The sequence below is a fragment of the Phyllobates terribilis genome, unplaced genomic scaffold (genome assembly GCF_046119375.1).
Source record: "Phyllobates terribilis strain yellow unplaced genomic scaffold, ASM4611937v1 Scaffold_5__5_contigs__length_657084704, whole genome shotgun sequence".
Lineage (NCBI taxonomy): Eukaryota > Metazoa > Chordata > Amphibia > Anura > Dendrobatidae > Phyllobates > Phyllobates terribilis.
Window position 1 is genome coordinate 262,467,106 of NW_027362765.1, and position 12,093 is coordinate 262,479,198.

The 12,093-nt window shown below is 47.5% G+C and overlaps 1 protein-coding gene across 2 annotated transcripts in view; it reads left to right on the forward strand.

Moving 5' to 3' along the window:
• LOC141272921 (lysosomal alpha-glucosidase-like) overlaps positions 1-12,093 on the forward strand; it is a 352,018-nt gene that overhangs the window by 77,406 nt on the left and 262,519 nt on the right. For both annotated transcript variants that reach the window (XM_073684115.1, XM_073684114.1), the window contains one exon: positions 11,170-11,603. In XM_073684115.1, the coding sequence (XP_073540216.1) occupies positions 11,193-11,603 (411 nt within the window). In that variant the 5' untranslated portion in view covers positions 11,170-11,192. The remainder of the gene's footprint in view (positions 1-11,169; positions 11,604-12,093) is intronic.

Genomic DNA, 12,093 nt, shown 5'->3' on the forward strand with positions numbered 1-12,093 from the left:
GGTACAGCAATTTCTCCGCCACTATCCCGACTTTGTGCTTTGTCATTGACTTGCATCGCTACAGAGGTCTTTGGCCATACTGGTTAACCGGTAGATATGCAATGTGTCGACAAGGTGGAATTCCACTCTGCTCATGTTGCAGTGACTGTGGCAGCAGCGACGAGCCCTGACACAGTATCTCATTTTGCATAGCTTGGGCCAACGAAGTACGGACATGGTGCAAATCACGTTTGCATAGTGGGCACAGATTAAGGACCTCCTCACCCTTCTGCACAGTTTCGAAATGGCTACTAAGATAGATGGCGCTAACGATGCCGTAATCATCATCATCACTATTCCTGTCATCTACATGCTGGAGCACACTTTGAATAGTCTGCGGGAGGAGGTGGTGATCCTAGAGGAAGAGAAGGAAGCAGAGGAGGATGTGAAAGGCATAACAATATCTCTAAGTTCCAGACTATCATCACACAGACGGGTGCCAAGGGAGGGTGGATTACAAGAGATCGAGGGAGGCTCGTGGTACCAGACAAACTGTTAGTGGAGGTGCAGGAGCCGAGGAACAAATGGAAGTGGACGAGGAGGAAGAGGTTATGGGTGCGCAACAGTCAGGAGATGAAGAGGATAACGATCCCCTCTCTGTTGTCCGTGGTTGGCTGGAGTGGACGGAGGAAGCAAGCTTCAATGTTACCCCGCCACTAACACATCATGGGCTTGGACCTTATGGAATAGTGCAACACGTGAGTGCCTTCTTTCTGCTCTATCTGCAACATGATCCCTGTATTGTTAAGATTCAAAATAGTGCTGACTACTGGCTTGCCACTCTGTTAGATCCATGGCACAAGAGTAAATCTTGTCAGATGCTTCCCACCCTGGAACGTGCGCATGCTGGAGTATCAAAATTCGCTTGTAGACAACCTTAAGGGTGGTTTTCCTCAAGAAAACAGTGAGGCACACAGTGTGCATCGCAGTTGTAGACTTCCAACCTGGGAACGTCAATTCTTCAACTCGAAAAAATTAGCAGCAGCAGTGTAAGTGGCAGAAGCAATTTCTGTGAGTCGTTTCACACATTTTTTAGACCAGCCTGTGTACCAGCGCCACAGAGTACAAGTCTGACACGTAGTGAACGACTGGAAAGGATGATGCTGGGGTATCTCGAGCTCAATATCAATACCATCAGGTAGGGTTTGGACGCTTTTGCAATTTGGTCTTCAAAAATGGAAGAGTGGCCTGAGCTCGCTTGTCACGCCTTGAAGGTCTTATCATGCCTGGCGGCCAATGTTCTCTCAGAACATGTCTTCAGCGCTGCTGGTGGTGTCCTGACAGATAAGCACATCCGGCTGTCCCCTGTAAGTGTAGACCGCCTAACTTTCATCAAGATGAGCAAGTCATGGATCTCCAAAGACTTTTGCACCCCAATCGCAGACTGTGCAATCGAGGTGATGGCGTAGTTTTTAGTTTGCTGCATTGATCTTGCGCTATTGCAGTCTGTGACATCTTTGTCCTGGCTTCTGTGCCTGCTGTTGCTACTGCTGCTGATGTTATCAATCATTTTTTGACATGTGGAGACTCCTGTTTCTACTCTGGTAAAATTGATGTCACTTTGGTGGTGTCTGCCCCTAATTTTTTGAAATGTGGAGACTCCTGGTTGGGTCTCCATCTATTGTGTTTCCTCTAGTGGAAGGGTGTCAGTCACCATTATACTATTTCTATTCTGGTGAAATTGATGCCACTTTGGTGGTGTCTGCCCCTAATTTTTTGAAATGTGGAGACTCCTGGTTGGGTCTCCATCTATTGTGTTTCCTCTAGTGGAAGGCGTGTCAGTCCCCGTTATACTATTTCTACTCTGGTGAAATTAATGCCATTTTAGTGGTGTATGGTAATATTTTTTTAAAATGTGGAAACTCCTTCATGTGTGTTGCCTGTAGCAGTAGGGCTCCCAGACCGGCAGGCCTGCACTTACTTTCAGTGAACTATCTGTGTTACTATCATTACATTTTTCTAGAAATAGTAGTCTGCAAAAGTTATATTTGTTCCACCTGAGTGTGGATGAGCAGAAAAGCAGCTTGAGCATGTGGTATCAGGGCTCCCAGCACAGCAGGCCTACACCAATCCCTCACCCACCTCGTCTTAATTTGAACTTACAAAGCTGTAAATGTTGGCCCAGACCCTGATACCTCATGCATGTCCCATGGCCCATGACTGCTGCTGTGCCATTATAAGATTTGTGCTGTGGGTCAATTGATGCCATTTTTCCAGGTATCTGCCCATAATTTGAGCTGTTTTGGCAGCTTTTGTGCCCCTTTGAAGGTGTTGTCTATGCGTTTGGGTTTGCCTCCCATTGAATGCAATGGGATTCGGATATGTTCGACGAACTGTTTGGAGAACATCGTTAAATTCGTCCATCTGAGCCAAATCGAACCTTAAAAGGTTCGCTCATCTCTATTCAGGAACAGAGATAACACAGCTTACATTACAACTGCCATTTCTTATAGCTTAAGATCTTACCATCTTGTCTGTCAGCTTGCAAAATGAAAGTGAAAGAAAGAAAAATGTTCGTCAGTTACACACACACACACACACACTGAGTGAACAGGAACTTCGTGTTTTTTTTTTTTTTTTTTTTTAACAGTGAAGTATTGGCAATATAACACTATTGGTGGAGCCAGAAACTCATGCACTATTAAACAGTAGTAAATAGTAGTTGATGCAATATATACAATAATAAGCATTATTTCTACAATTAGACATTGGATTTTTCCATATGTAGCACCCCGAGGGTTCGGCCGCTACAGGGGTATTGCACCTCTGCCAGAGGTGTGATATCCCACTCCCGGGTAAGGATGGAGTGTGGACCAGGGCTCGTTTAGCTGCATGCATCACACACACCCCATTTCCGAGGGACAGTTCAACGGTGCTCCCATTAGACAGAAATGCAGGCATGACAGCATCTGTCCCTGGCTGGAGTGGGGAGGGGGGAGGAAAACCCAGTGATGTAGGAGCAGATAGGGATTGGGTCTCTGGGCATAGGTAGGAGCCCATTGGTTGCAAGTCACCTGGGCTCATACACAGAGAGGGCGGTATATAAGGTGGGCACCATCTTAGATCAGTAGTCAGTTCAGTCTGAGAGAGGAAGTGACAGAGCAGGGCCTCTGTGGAGCTCTGCTCCGGAGGCGGGCCTAGCCTGTGAGGCCAGAGCCAGCAGAAAAGACAGAAACAGCAAGGAACAGGAACAGAAAGGAAAGGAAGAAAGGAACAGAACATCAAGAGAGGCCCAGAGACATGAAGGCAGAAGGAACCCCAAAGGCCCAGGAGATTGCGGGTGACGGGTTGGCAGAACAGGGTACCGGATCCCAAGTTGGTGGAGGCGACTAATCCTCAGCCAAGGACCGGCGGTCGCGATCATATCTTGGTGCGACCCCTCACTACACCTACTAGAAAGGCATACCACATAGGGTCAGGGAGGTGAGCACGAAGCCCTCCCAAGAGAAGGCCCGCGGGAGCTGGACAGACGTAGTGTCACTGGTGGGGCATGGCCAGAGAAAGGAGTAGAAGGGAGTCCTGTGACACACTCTGGAATTGCCTGGGGGTTGACCGAGCCCCCTGCCTGGTGGACGCAGCACGGCTTGGGCAGTCATTGCCTGCGGAATGACTTGGGACATAAAGAACTGTGAGTAAAGAACTTGAACTGCAACCCCACGTCTCTGTGCTTCATCGCCACACCAGCACTACTAGTGCTGGGACGCCCGCGCACCATCACTCCCATCATCCACATTCTCTGCCCTGGGGCTACACTCTTCCCGTGGGGAGTCACACTACCTCAGCTGCATACACCATCAGCCCCAGTGGTCTGCCTTGCAGCGGCGGTCCGCACTGACCGCAATCCACGGGTGGCGTAGTCGGACAATTAACATAAAAACCCCCACAAAATACCGCCATTGGCCTGAACACCCTGAGCCACAGGACCGGGTCACCGCCACGGATACTACAACCCCCCCAGAAGCCCGGTTCCGGGTGCCCCTCGGCCCAGGGGGCGAGTCACATACATTGATCAGTGGTGCAGTGGTCATGTGATATTATGTCAGAAGACCAGAGAGGAGCACAGGGCTCATTAACCCCTTCCCGACCCGTGTCACACCGTTTGTGACATGGAAAACAGTTCGTTCCCGACCCATGTCACAGCGTCTGTGACATGGAGGGAAAGAGCCCCTGCAGCGCCCGCGAGCGGGGTCGCTCAGGTGTCACAGTTGCTACTGCAACTAGACAACCTGTAGTTGACCCCACAGGGGGTGGATTAACCCCCCCGTGCCTAAAACCCCTCCGATTGGCAGTTTCACTTTCACTTTTAGTGAAACTGCCAATCGGAATGAATGAAATATTTCACCAATGGAAATTGGTGAAATATTTACTTTCTGGGCATGGCCTGATGCTTATAGCATCAGCCATTGGCTGGGGGGAGTGTCACCTCTGTGTCACCCCCCCAGATCTGATTGGGGGCTAGCGTCACATGGACACTAGCTCCAATCAGATGTCGAGCGGTGTATTTACTATAGCTGACCAAACTTTCCAGATCCATCCCTTCCGTGGAGCCAGAGGAGTTTGGTCACGCCGATCCGCTGCTGCCACAGATCATCTGCCCCGCCGCCGATCGTCTGCCACCTCCATCGCCGCCACCGATCCTCTGCACCCGCCGCTGCCACCGCTGCTGATCTGCCGCCGACCCCCTGCACCCGCCGCTGCCTCCGCTGCTGATCCGCTGCCGGTAGTATCCCCCCCCTTATCAGATTTCCAGCCCCCACTTCCCCCCCAACCCCCCCTCCACCCCCCTTCCACCCCAGTCCCAATTTCTCACCTGTACCCCGACCTCCGCTCCCTCCCTCTCCCACGTCTTCATCCACCGGCTGCTGCTCTCCTTCTGACAGCCGGTGGACTGTGATCACAGGCAGCAGCAGACTCAGTGTAAATCTCCTGTGCCTGTGATCACACCACCATCCCCCAGTCCCAGGGATCACACCATCATCCCCCAGTCCTAGTGATCTCACCCACCATCCCCCAGTCCTAGTGATCTCACCCCCCCAGTGATCACCCCCCCCAGTGATCACCAGCCCCCTCCCTCGTCCGAGTGATCACCCCCCCTGCTGCTGCCAGCTACTGCCTGCCGGCCCCTACCCCCCTTGCTGCTGCCGGCTCCTGCCCCCCTTTCTGCCCCTTCTGCCCCAGTGATACCCCCCCTGCTGCTGTTGGCTCTTCCATCTCCTCAGCCCCCCCCTGCGCCCCGTGCGCCTGAGCGCGCCCCCTCCTGCGCCCCGTGCGCCTGAGCGCGCCCCCTCCTGCGCCCCGTGCGCCTGAGCGCGCCCCCTCCTGCGCCCCGTACGCCTGAGCGCGCCCCCTCCTGCGCCCCGTACGCCTGAGCGCGCCCCCTCTTGCGCCCCGTATGCCTGAGCGCGCCCCCTCCTGCGCCCCGTACGCCTGAGCGCGCCCCCTCCTGCGCCCCGTACGCCTGAGCGCGCCCCCTCCTGCGCCCCGTACGCCTGAGCGCGCCCCCTCCTGCGCCCCATACGCCTCCACACGTGATTTACACCAAGCACTCACACATACACACGTACACTCACACTAATAATAAAGTTTAGATTTTTTTTTTTTACCCACAGCACACAAAATGTCCCGCCCGTCCCGCCCTAGGGCGTACTCAGCTGAGGAGGCATATTCCTTTATTGCCTCCGAAGCTGATAGTGAGGGAGAGGACCCCACGTTCCTCTATTCCTCTCATTCTTCCTCCTCCAGTGACACCGAGCCGGCACCAAGACGACGTCAGAGGTCAAGGCATCGTACGGAGGCCGTGGAAGAAGACCCACAGCCATCTGTAAGTAACCCTCAACCTGGTGCTAGTCACGCCCAACCTAGCACCAGTGCCCCCGTGTGGACCCCCGTCCCTGAAAATTACGCTCCACGGATTCCTGATTTCCTTCCCCAATCAGGAATCCAGTTCGAGACAGCAAACCTCAGGGAAATAGACTTTTTCAAAGTCTATTTCTCTGAGGCCATTGTCAGTCTCATGGTGGAGCAGACTAACATTTACGCCCAACAATTTTTGTCTGCAAACCCCAATTCAATGTTTTCTACTTGGAGTCCCGTTGACTCAGTAGAAATGTTGAAATATTGGGGACTGGTACTTCACATGGGGATTGTGAAGAAACCAGAAATCCGTCAATACTGGAGTACCGATATTTTATATCAAACTCCAGTGTTCGGAATGGTGATGACCCGCAAAAGATTTGAGGTCATTCACAAATTTTTACATTTCAGGGATAACGCGGACAGCCTTCCCCGTGATGACCCGAATTTTGACAGACTGTTCAAAATTCGTCCGGTCATAGAACACTTCAGCAACAAGTTTGCTGAAGTGTACGTTCCCCAAAGGGAAATTTCTGTGGATGAATCCCTCATCCACTTCAAAGGGAGGCTTCAATTCCGACAATACCTGCCCAGTAAGAGGGCCAGGTACGGAATAAAGCTCTACAAGCTGTGCGAGAGTGCCTCAGGGTACACTCACAGCTTTAGAGTTTACGAAGGAAAGGATTCGAGGATTCAGCCCCCAGAATATCCACCTGCTCTGAAGGTAAGTGGGAAAATAGTGTGGGATTTGATCCGCCCACTGCTTGATAAAGGTTACCATCTATACGTTGATAACTTTTATACAAGCATTCCCCTATTTCAGTCCCTCTCTGCCAGAGCTACCGCCGCTTGCGGTACTGTGCGCAGAACCAAGAGGGGTCTCCCTTTGACGCTAATTGAGCAGGTTTTCCCAAAGGGTGAGAGCCGAGCTCAATGTAGCGGCAACATGGTTGTGGTGAAGTACAAAGACAAAAGGGACGTCTTTTTCTTGACCACAATCCATGGTCCCGGCACCACGGCCACCAACGTTAGAGGTACCCCAGCACCGGTCCGCAAACCGGACTGTGCCCTGGGGTACAACAAGCACATGGGGGGAGTTGATCTTTCTGATCAAGTCCTCCAGCCCTACAGTGCGATGAGGAAGGCGAAAGTCTGGTATAAAAAACTGGCCGTGCACATCGTTCAAATGGCACTGTATAACGCATACGTGCTGTCACGATGTGCAGGCCAGACCACCAACACCTTCCTCAACTTCCAGGAGGCAGTGATAAAGGCCCTGATTTTTAGAAGCGAAGAAGAAGCGGGCCCCAGCACCCCTGGAACTCGAGTCTCCCGTGTGGTACCAGGGCAACATTTTCCTGGTGAGGCCACGGTAAGAAAAAGGTGCCGGGTCTGCCATAAAAGGGGGATAAGAAAGGTCACCCGTTTCCAATGTGAAACGTGTCCTGATAAACCGGGACTGTGTTTGAATGAATGTTTCAAAATTCATCACATGTCCCCGGACTAAACACATCCTGACCTTCCCTACAGAACTCACCCACACTAGCATGACATACAAAACATCACGCACACACAACAACCTCACGTACACTACAACACACACCAACCTATGTCAGGTTGGTGTGTGTGTTGTAGTGTATGTGAGGTTGTTTGTGTGTGTGTGGTGTATACACCACACCACACACCAAACTCACATACACTACATCTAGATAAGTTCCCTGGGGGGTCTAGTTTCCAAAATAGGGACACTTGTGGGGGAGCTTCAATGTTTACACACAGGGGCTCTCCAAACGCAACATGGTTCCAATTTGTTAGCGGACACCATGTCGTGTTTGGACAGCCCCTGTGTGCCGAAACATTGGAGCTCCCCCACAAGTCACCCCATTTTGGAAACTAGAACCCCCAAGGCACCTATCTAGATGCATAGTGAGCACTTGGAACCCCCAAGTGCTTGACAAATTGATTTGTAAAAATGAAAAAGTATTTTTTTTCCACTTTTTCATTTTTACAAATCAATTTGTGAAGCACCTGGGGGTTCCAACTGCTCACTATGCATCTAGATAGGTGCATTGGGGGATCTAGTTTCCAAAATGGGGTCACTTATGGGGGAGCTCCAATGTTTACACACACAGGGGCTCTCCAAACGCAACATGGTTCCAATTTGTTAGCGGACACCATGTCGTGTTTGGACAGCCCCTGTGTGCCGAAACATTGGAGCTTCCCCACAGGTGACCCCATTTTGGAAACAAGACCCCCCAAGGCACCTATCTAGATGCATTGTGAGCACTTGGAACCCCCAGGTGCTACACAAATTAATCCGTAAAAATGAAAAAGTATTTTTTTTCCACTTTTTCATTTTTACGAATCAATTTGTGAAGCACCTGGGGGTTCCAACTGCTCACTATGCATCTAGATAGGTGCCTTGAGGGATTTAGTTTCCAAAATGGGGTCACTTATGGGGGAGCTCCAATGTTTACACACACAGGGGCTCTCCAAACGCAACATGGTTAGAATTTGTTAGCGGACACCATGTCGTGTTTGGACAGCCCCTGTGTGCCGAAACATTGGAGCTTCCCCACAAGTGACCCCATTTTGGAAACTAGACCCCCCAAGGCACCTATCTAGATGCATTGTGAGCACTTGGAACCCCCAAGTGCTACACAAATTAATCCGTAAAAATGAAAAAGTATTTTTTTTCCACTTTTTCATTTTTACGAATCAATTTGTGAAGCACCTGGGGGTTCCAAGTGCTCACTATGCATCTAGATAGGTGCCTTGGGGGGTCTAGTTTCCAAAATGGGGTCACTTATGGTGGAGCTCCAATGTTTAGGCACACAGGAGCTCTTTAAACGCAACATGGTGTCCGCTAACAATTTCGGCTCAAATTGTTAGCGGACACCATGTTGCGTTTGGAGAGGCCCTGTGTGCCAAAACATTGGAGCTCCCTCACAAGTGACCCCATTTTGGAAACTAGACCCCCCAAGGCACCTATCTAGATGCATAGTGAGCACTTGGAACCCCCAGGTGCTTCACAAATTAATCCGTAAAAATGAAAAAGTATTTTTTTTTCCACTTTTTCATTTTTACGAATCAATTTGTGAAGCACCTGGGGGTTCCAAGTGCTCACTATGCATCTAGATAGGTGCCTAGGGGGGTCTAGTTTCCAAAATGGGGTCACTTATGGGGGCGCTCCAATTTTTAGGCACACAGGAGCTCTTTAAACTCAACATGGTGTCCGCTAACAATTTGAGCCGAAATTGTTAGCGGACACCATGTTGCGTTTGGAGAGGCCCTGTGTGCCAAAACATTGGAGCTCCCCCACAAGTGACCCCATTTTGGAAACTAGACCCCCCAAGGCACCTATCTAGATGCATAGTGAGCACTTGGAACCCCCAGGTGCTTCACAAATTAATCCGTAAAAATGAAAAAGTATTTTTTTTCCACTTTTTCATTTTTACGAATCAATTTGTGAAGCACCTGGGGGTTCCAAGTGCTCACTATGCATCTAGATAGGTGCCTTGGGGGGTCTAGTTTCCAAAATGGGTCACTTATGGGGGAGCTCCAATGTTTAGGCACACAGGAGCTCTTTAAACGCAACATGGTGTCCGCTAACAATTTCGGCTAAAATTGTTAGCGGACACCATGTTGCGTTTGGAGGGGGCCCTGTGTGCCTAAACATTGGAGCTCCCCCACAAGTGACCCCATTTTGGAAACTAGACCCCCCAAGGCACCTATCTAGATGCATAGTGAGCACTTGGAACCCCCAGGTGCTTCACAAATTAATCCGTAAAAATTAAAAATACTTTTTTTTTTTACAAAAAATTTCTTTTAGCCTATTTTTTTTAATTTTCACATAGGTAACAGGATAAAATGCATCCTAAAATTTGTTGGGCAATTTCTCTTGAGTACACCGATACCTCATATGTGGTCATAAACCACTGTTTGGGCGCATGGCAGGGCTTAGAAGGGAAGGAGTGCAATTTGACTTTTGGAGCTAATTTTCCAATCAAAAAGTGAAATGGCGCTCCTTCCCTTCTGAGCCCTGTCGTGTGCCCAAACAGTGGTTTATGACCACATATGAGGTATTGGTTTACTCAGGAGAAAATGGCCAACAAATTTTAGTATGCATTTTACCCTGTTACCCATGTGAAAATTAAAAAATTTAGGCTAGAAAAAAAATTTTGTTAGAAAAATTAAAATGTTCATTTTTTTCTTCCATGTTGCTTTAGTTCCTGTGATGCACCTGAAGGGTTAATAATCTTCATGAATGTAGTTTTGAGTAGCTTGAGGGGTGCAGTTTTTGGAATGGTGTCACTTTTGGGTGTTTTCTGTCATGTACACCCCTCAAAGGGACTTCAAATGTGATGTGGTCACTAAAAAAAATGGCTTTGCAAATTTTGCTGGAAAAAAGAAAATTTGCTGATGAACTTTGAACCCTTCTAACTTCCTACAAAAATTTTTTTTTTTTCCAAAATTGTGCTGATGTAAAGTAGACATGTGGGAAATGTTATTTATTAACTATTTTGTGTCACATCACTCTCTAGTTTAGCAGAATAAAAATTCAAAATTTGAAAATTGCAAAATTTTCAAAATTTTTCCCATATTTTTGATTTTTTCACAAATAAACGCAAATATTATCGACCTAAATTTAATACTAACATGAAGCCCAATATGTCATGAAAAAACAATCTCAGAATCGCTAGGATCCGTTGAAGTGTTCCAGAGTTTTTACTTCGTAAAGGGACACTGGTCAGAATTGACAAAAATGCCAAGGTCTTTAGAGTCAAAATAGGCTGGGTCCTGAAGGGGTTAAGGAGGAGTGGTGCTGGTACAAGAGGTAAGTTATATATTTTTTACATTTTGAAGCATCCTGGGGCCATTAATATGTGGTTGTCCATTAGTGGACAACCCCTTTAAACAACGCAACATTGCGTGAACATTGGTAAAATGCCACAAAAACTAGCCGAAGTCTGGATTTGTAAAAGGGATCAGTCGAGAGCCTGCTGCAATCGATCAGTGTGCAGTCCTCTTTCAATGTTTAGGAGTTCTGTGGGAAGTCCTTAGCTATTTCTGTATTCAAAATAATAAAAAGAAGACTGTCAATCACTAGGTAGCATTGCTTAAAGATTTCAGTGATTTTTTTTTTATTTTTCTTTACAGCTCTATAACATCCTTCCTGCAGGCCAGACATTTAAATGTAACAAGTTCCTTTAATTTAATAATTTTGGCTCTAAAAGTAGTATTTTGTATATCTAAAATGTATGTGTTCAATTTCAGAGAAAATTGCCTCTCAAATCATCATGCTGAAATTTTTGCGAGTAAATAAGAAACCCCATTGTAAGAATACAGGACTGAGTCTATATCTACTTTTTCTGTTGTGTACGCCATGTTTTGAACAAGACCTACACCCTTCAAAATGTTGTTTAGAACCATCAAACCGTTTTGACTGTGCCCCAGAAAAGGTTTTAAGCAAAGTTGAATGTGAAGCCCGTGGATGCTGTTACAGTAATGTAATTGACAGTAAAGAATCTGAACAACCCTCATGTTTTTTCCCTGTCAACTACCCAAGCTACAAAGCAACCAAGGTTATCAACTCAGAGAATGGATTTTCTTCAATGCTTGAACGCTCAAGCAAAACATTCATGCCTAATGATGTAATGGTCTTACAACTTGAGGTTTTCTATGAGACAGACGTCAGACTGCGATTTACTGTAAGTTTTTATGATAGTATACAAGTTAAATAAATGATTTATCATCACTGGTAAACGGTACCAATCAAAAATTTGGACACACCTGTTCATACAATGGTTTTCCTCATTCTTATTGGAATGTGCACAATGTAGATTCAGACTGAAGGCAGAAAAACCACAAAGAAACATGGAAACAAGAAGTAAAGAAAAAATGTGTGAAACAAACCAGAATACAGTTATATGAAAAAGTTTGGGCACCCCTATTAATCTTAAGCTTAATGTTTTATAAAAATTGGTGTTTTTGCAACAGCTATTTCAGTTTCATATATGTAAAAACTGTTGGACACAGTAATGTTTCTGCCTTGAAATGAGGTTTATTGTACTAACAGAAAATGTGCACTCTGCATTCAAACAAAATTTGACAGGTGGATAAGTATGGGCACCTCACCAGAAAAGTGACATTAATATTTAGTAGATCCTCCTTTTGCAAAAATAGCAGCCTCTAGTCGCT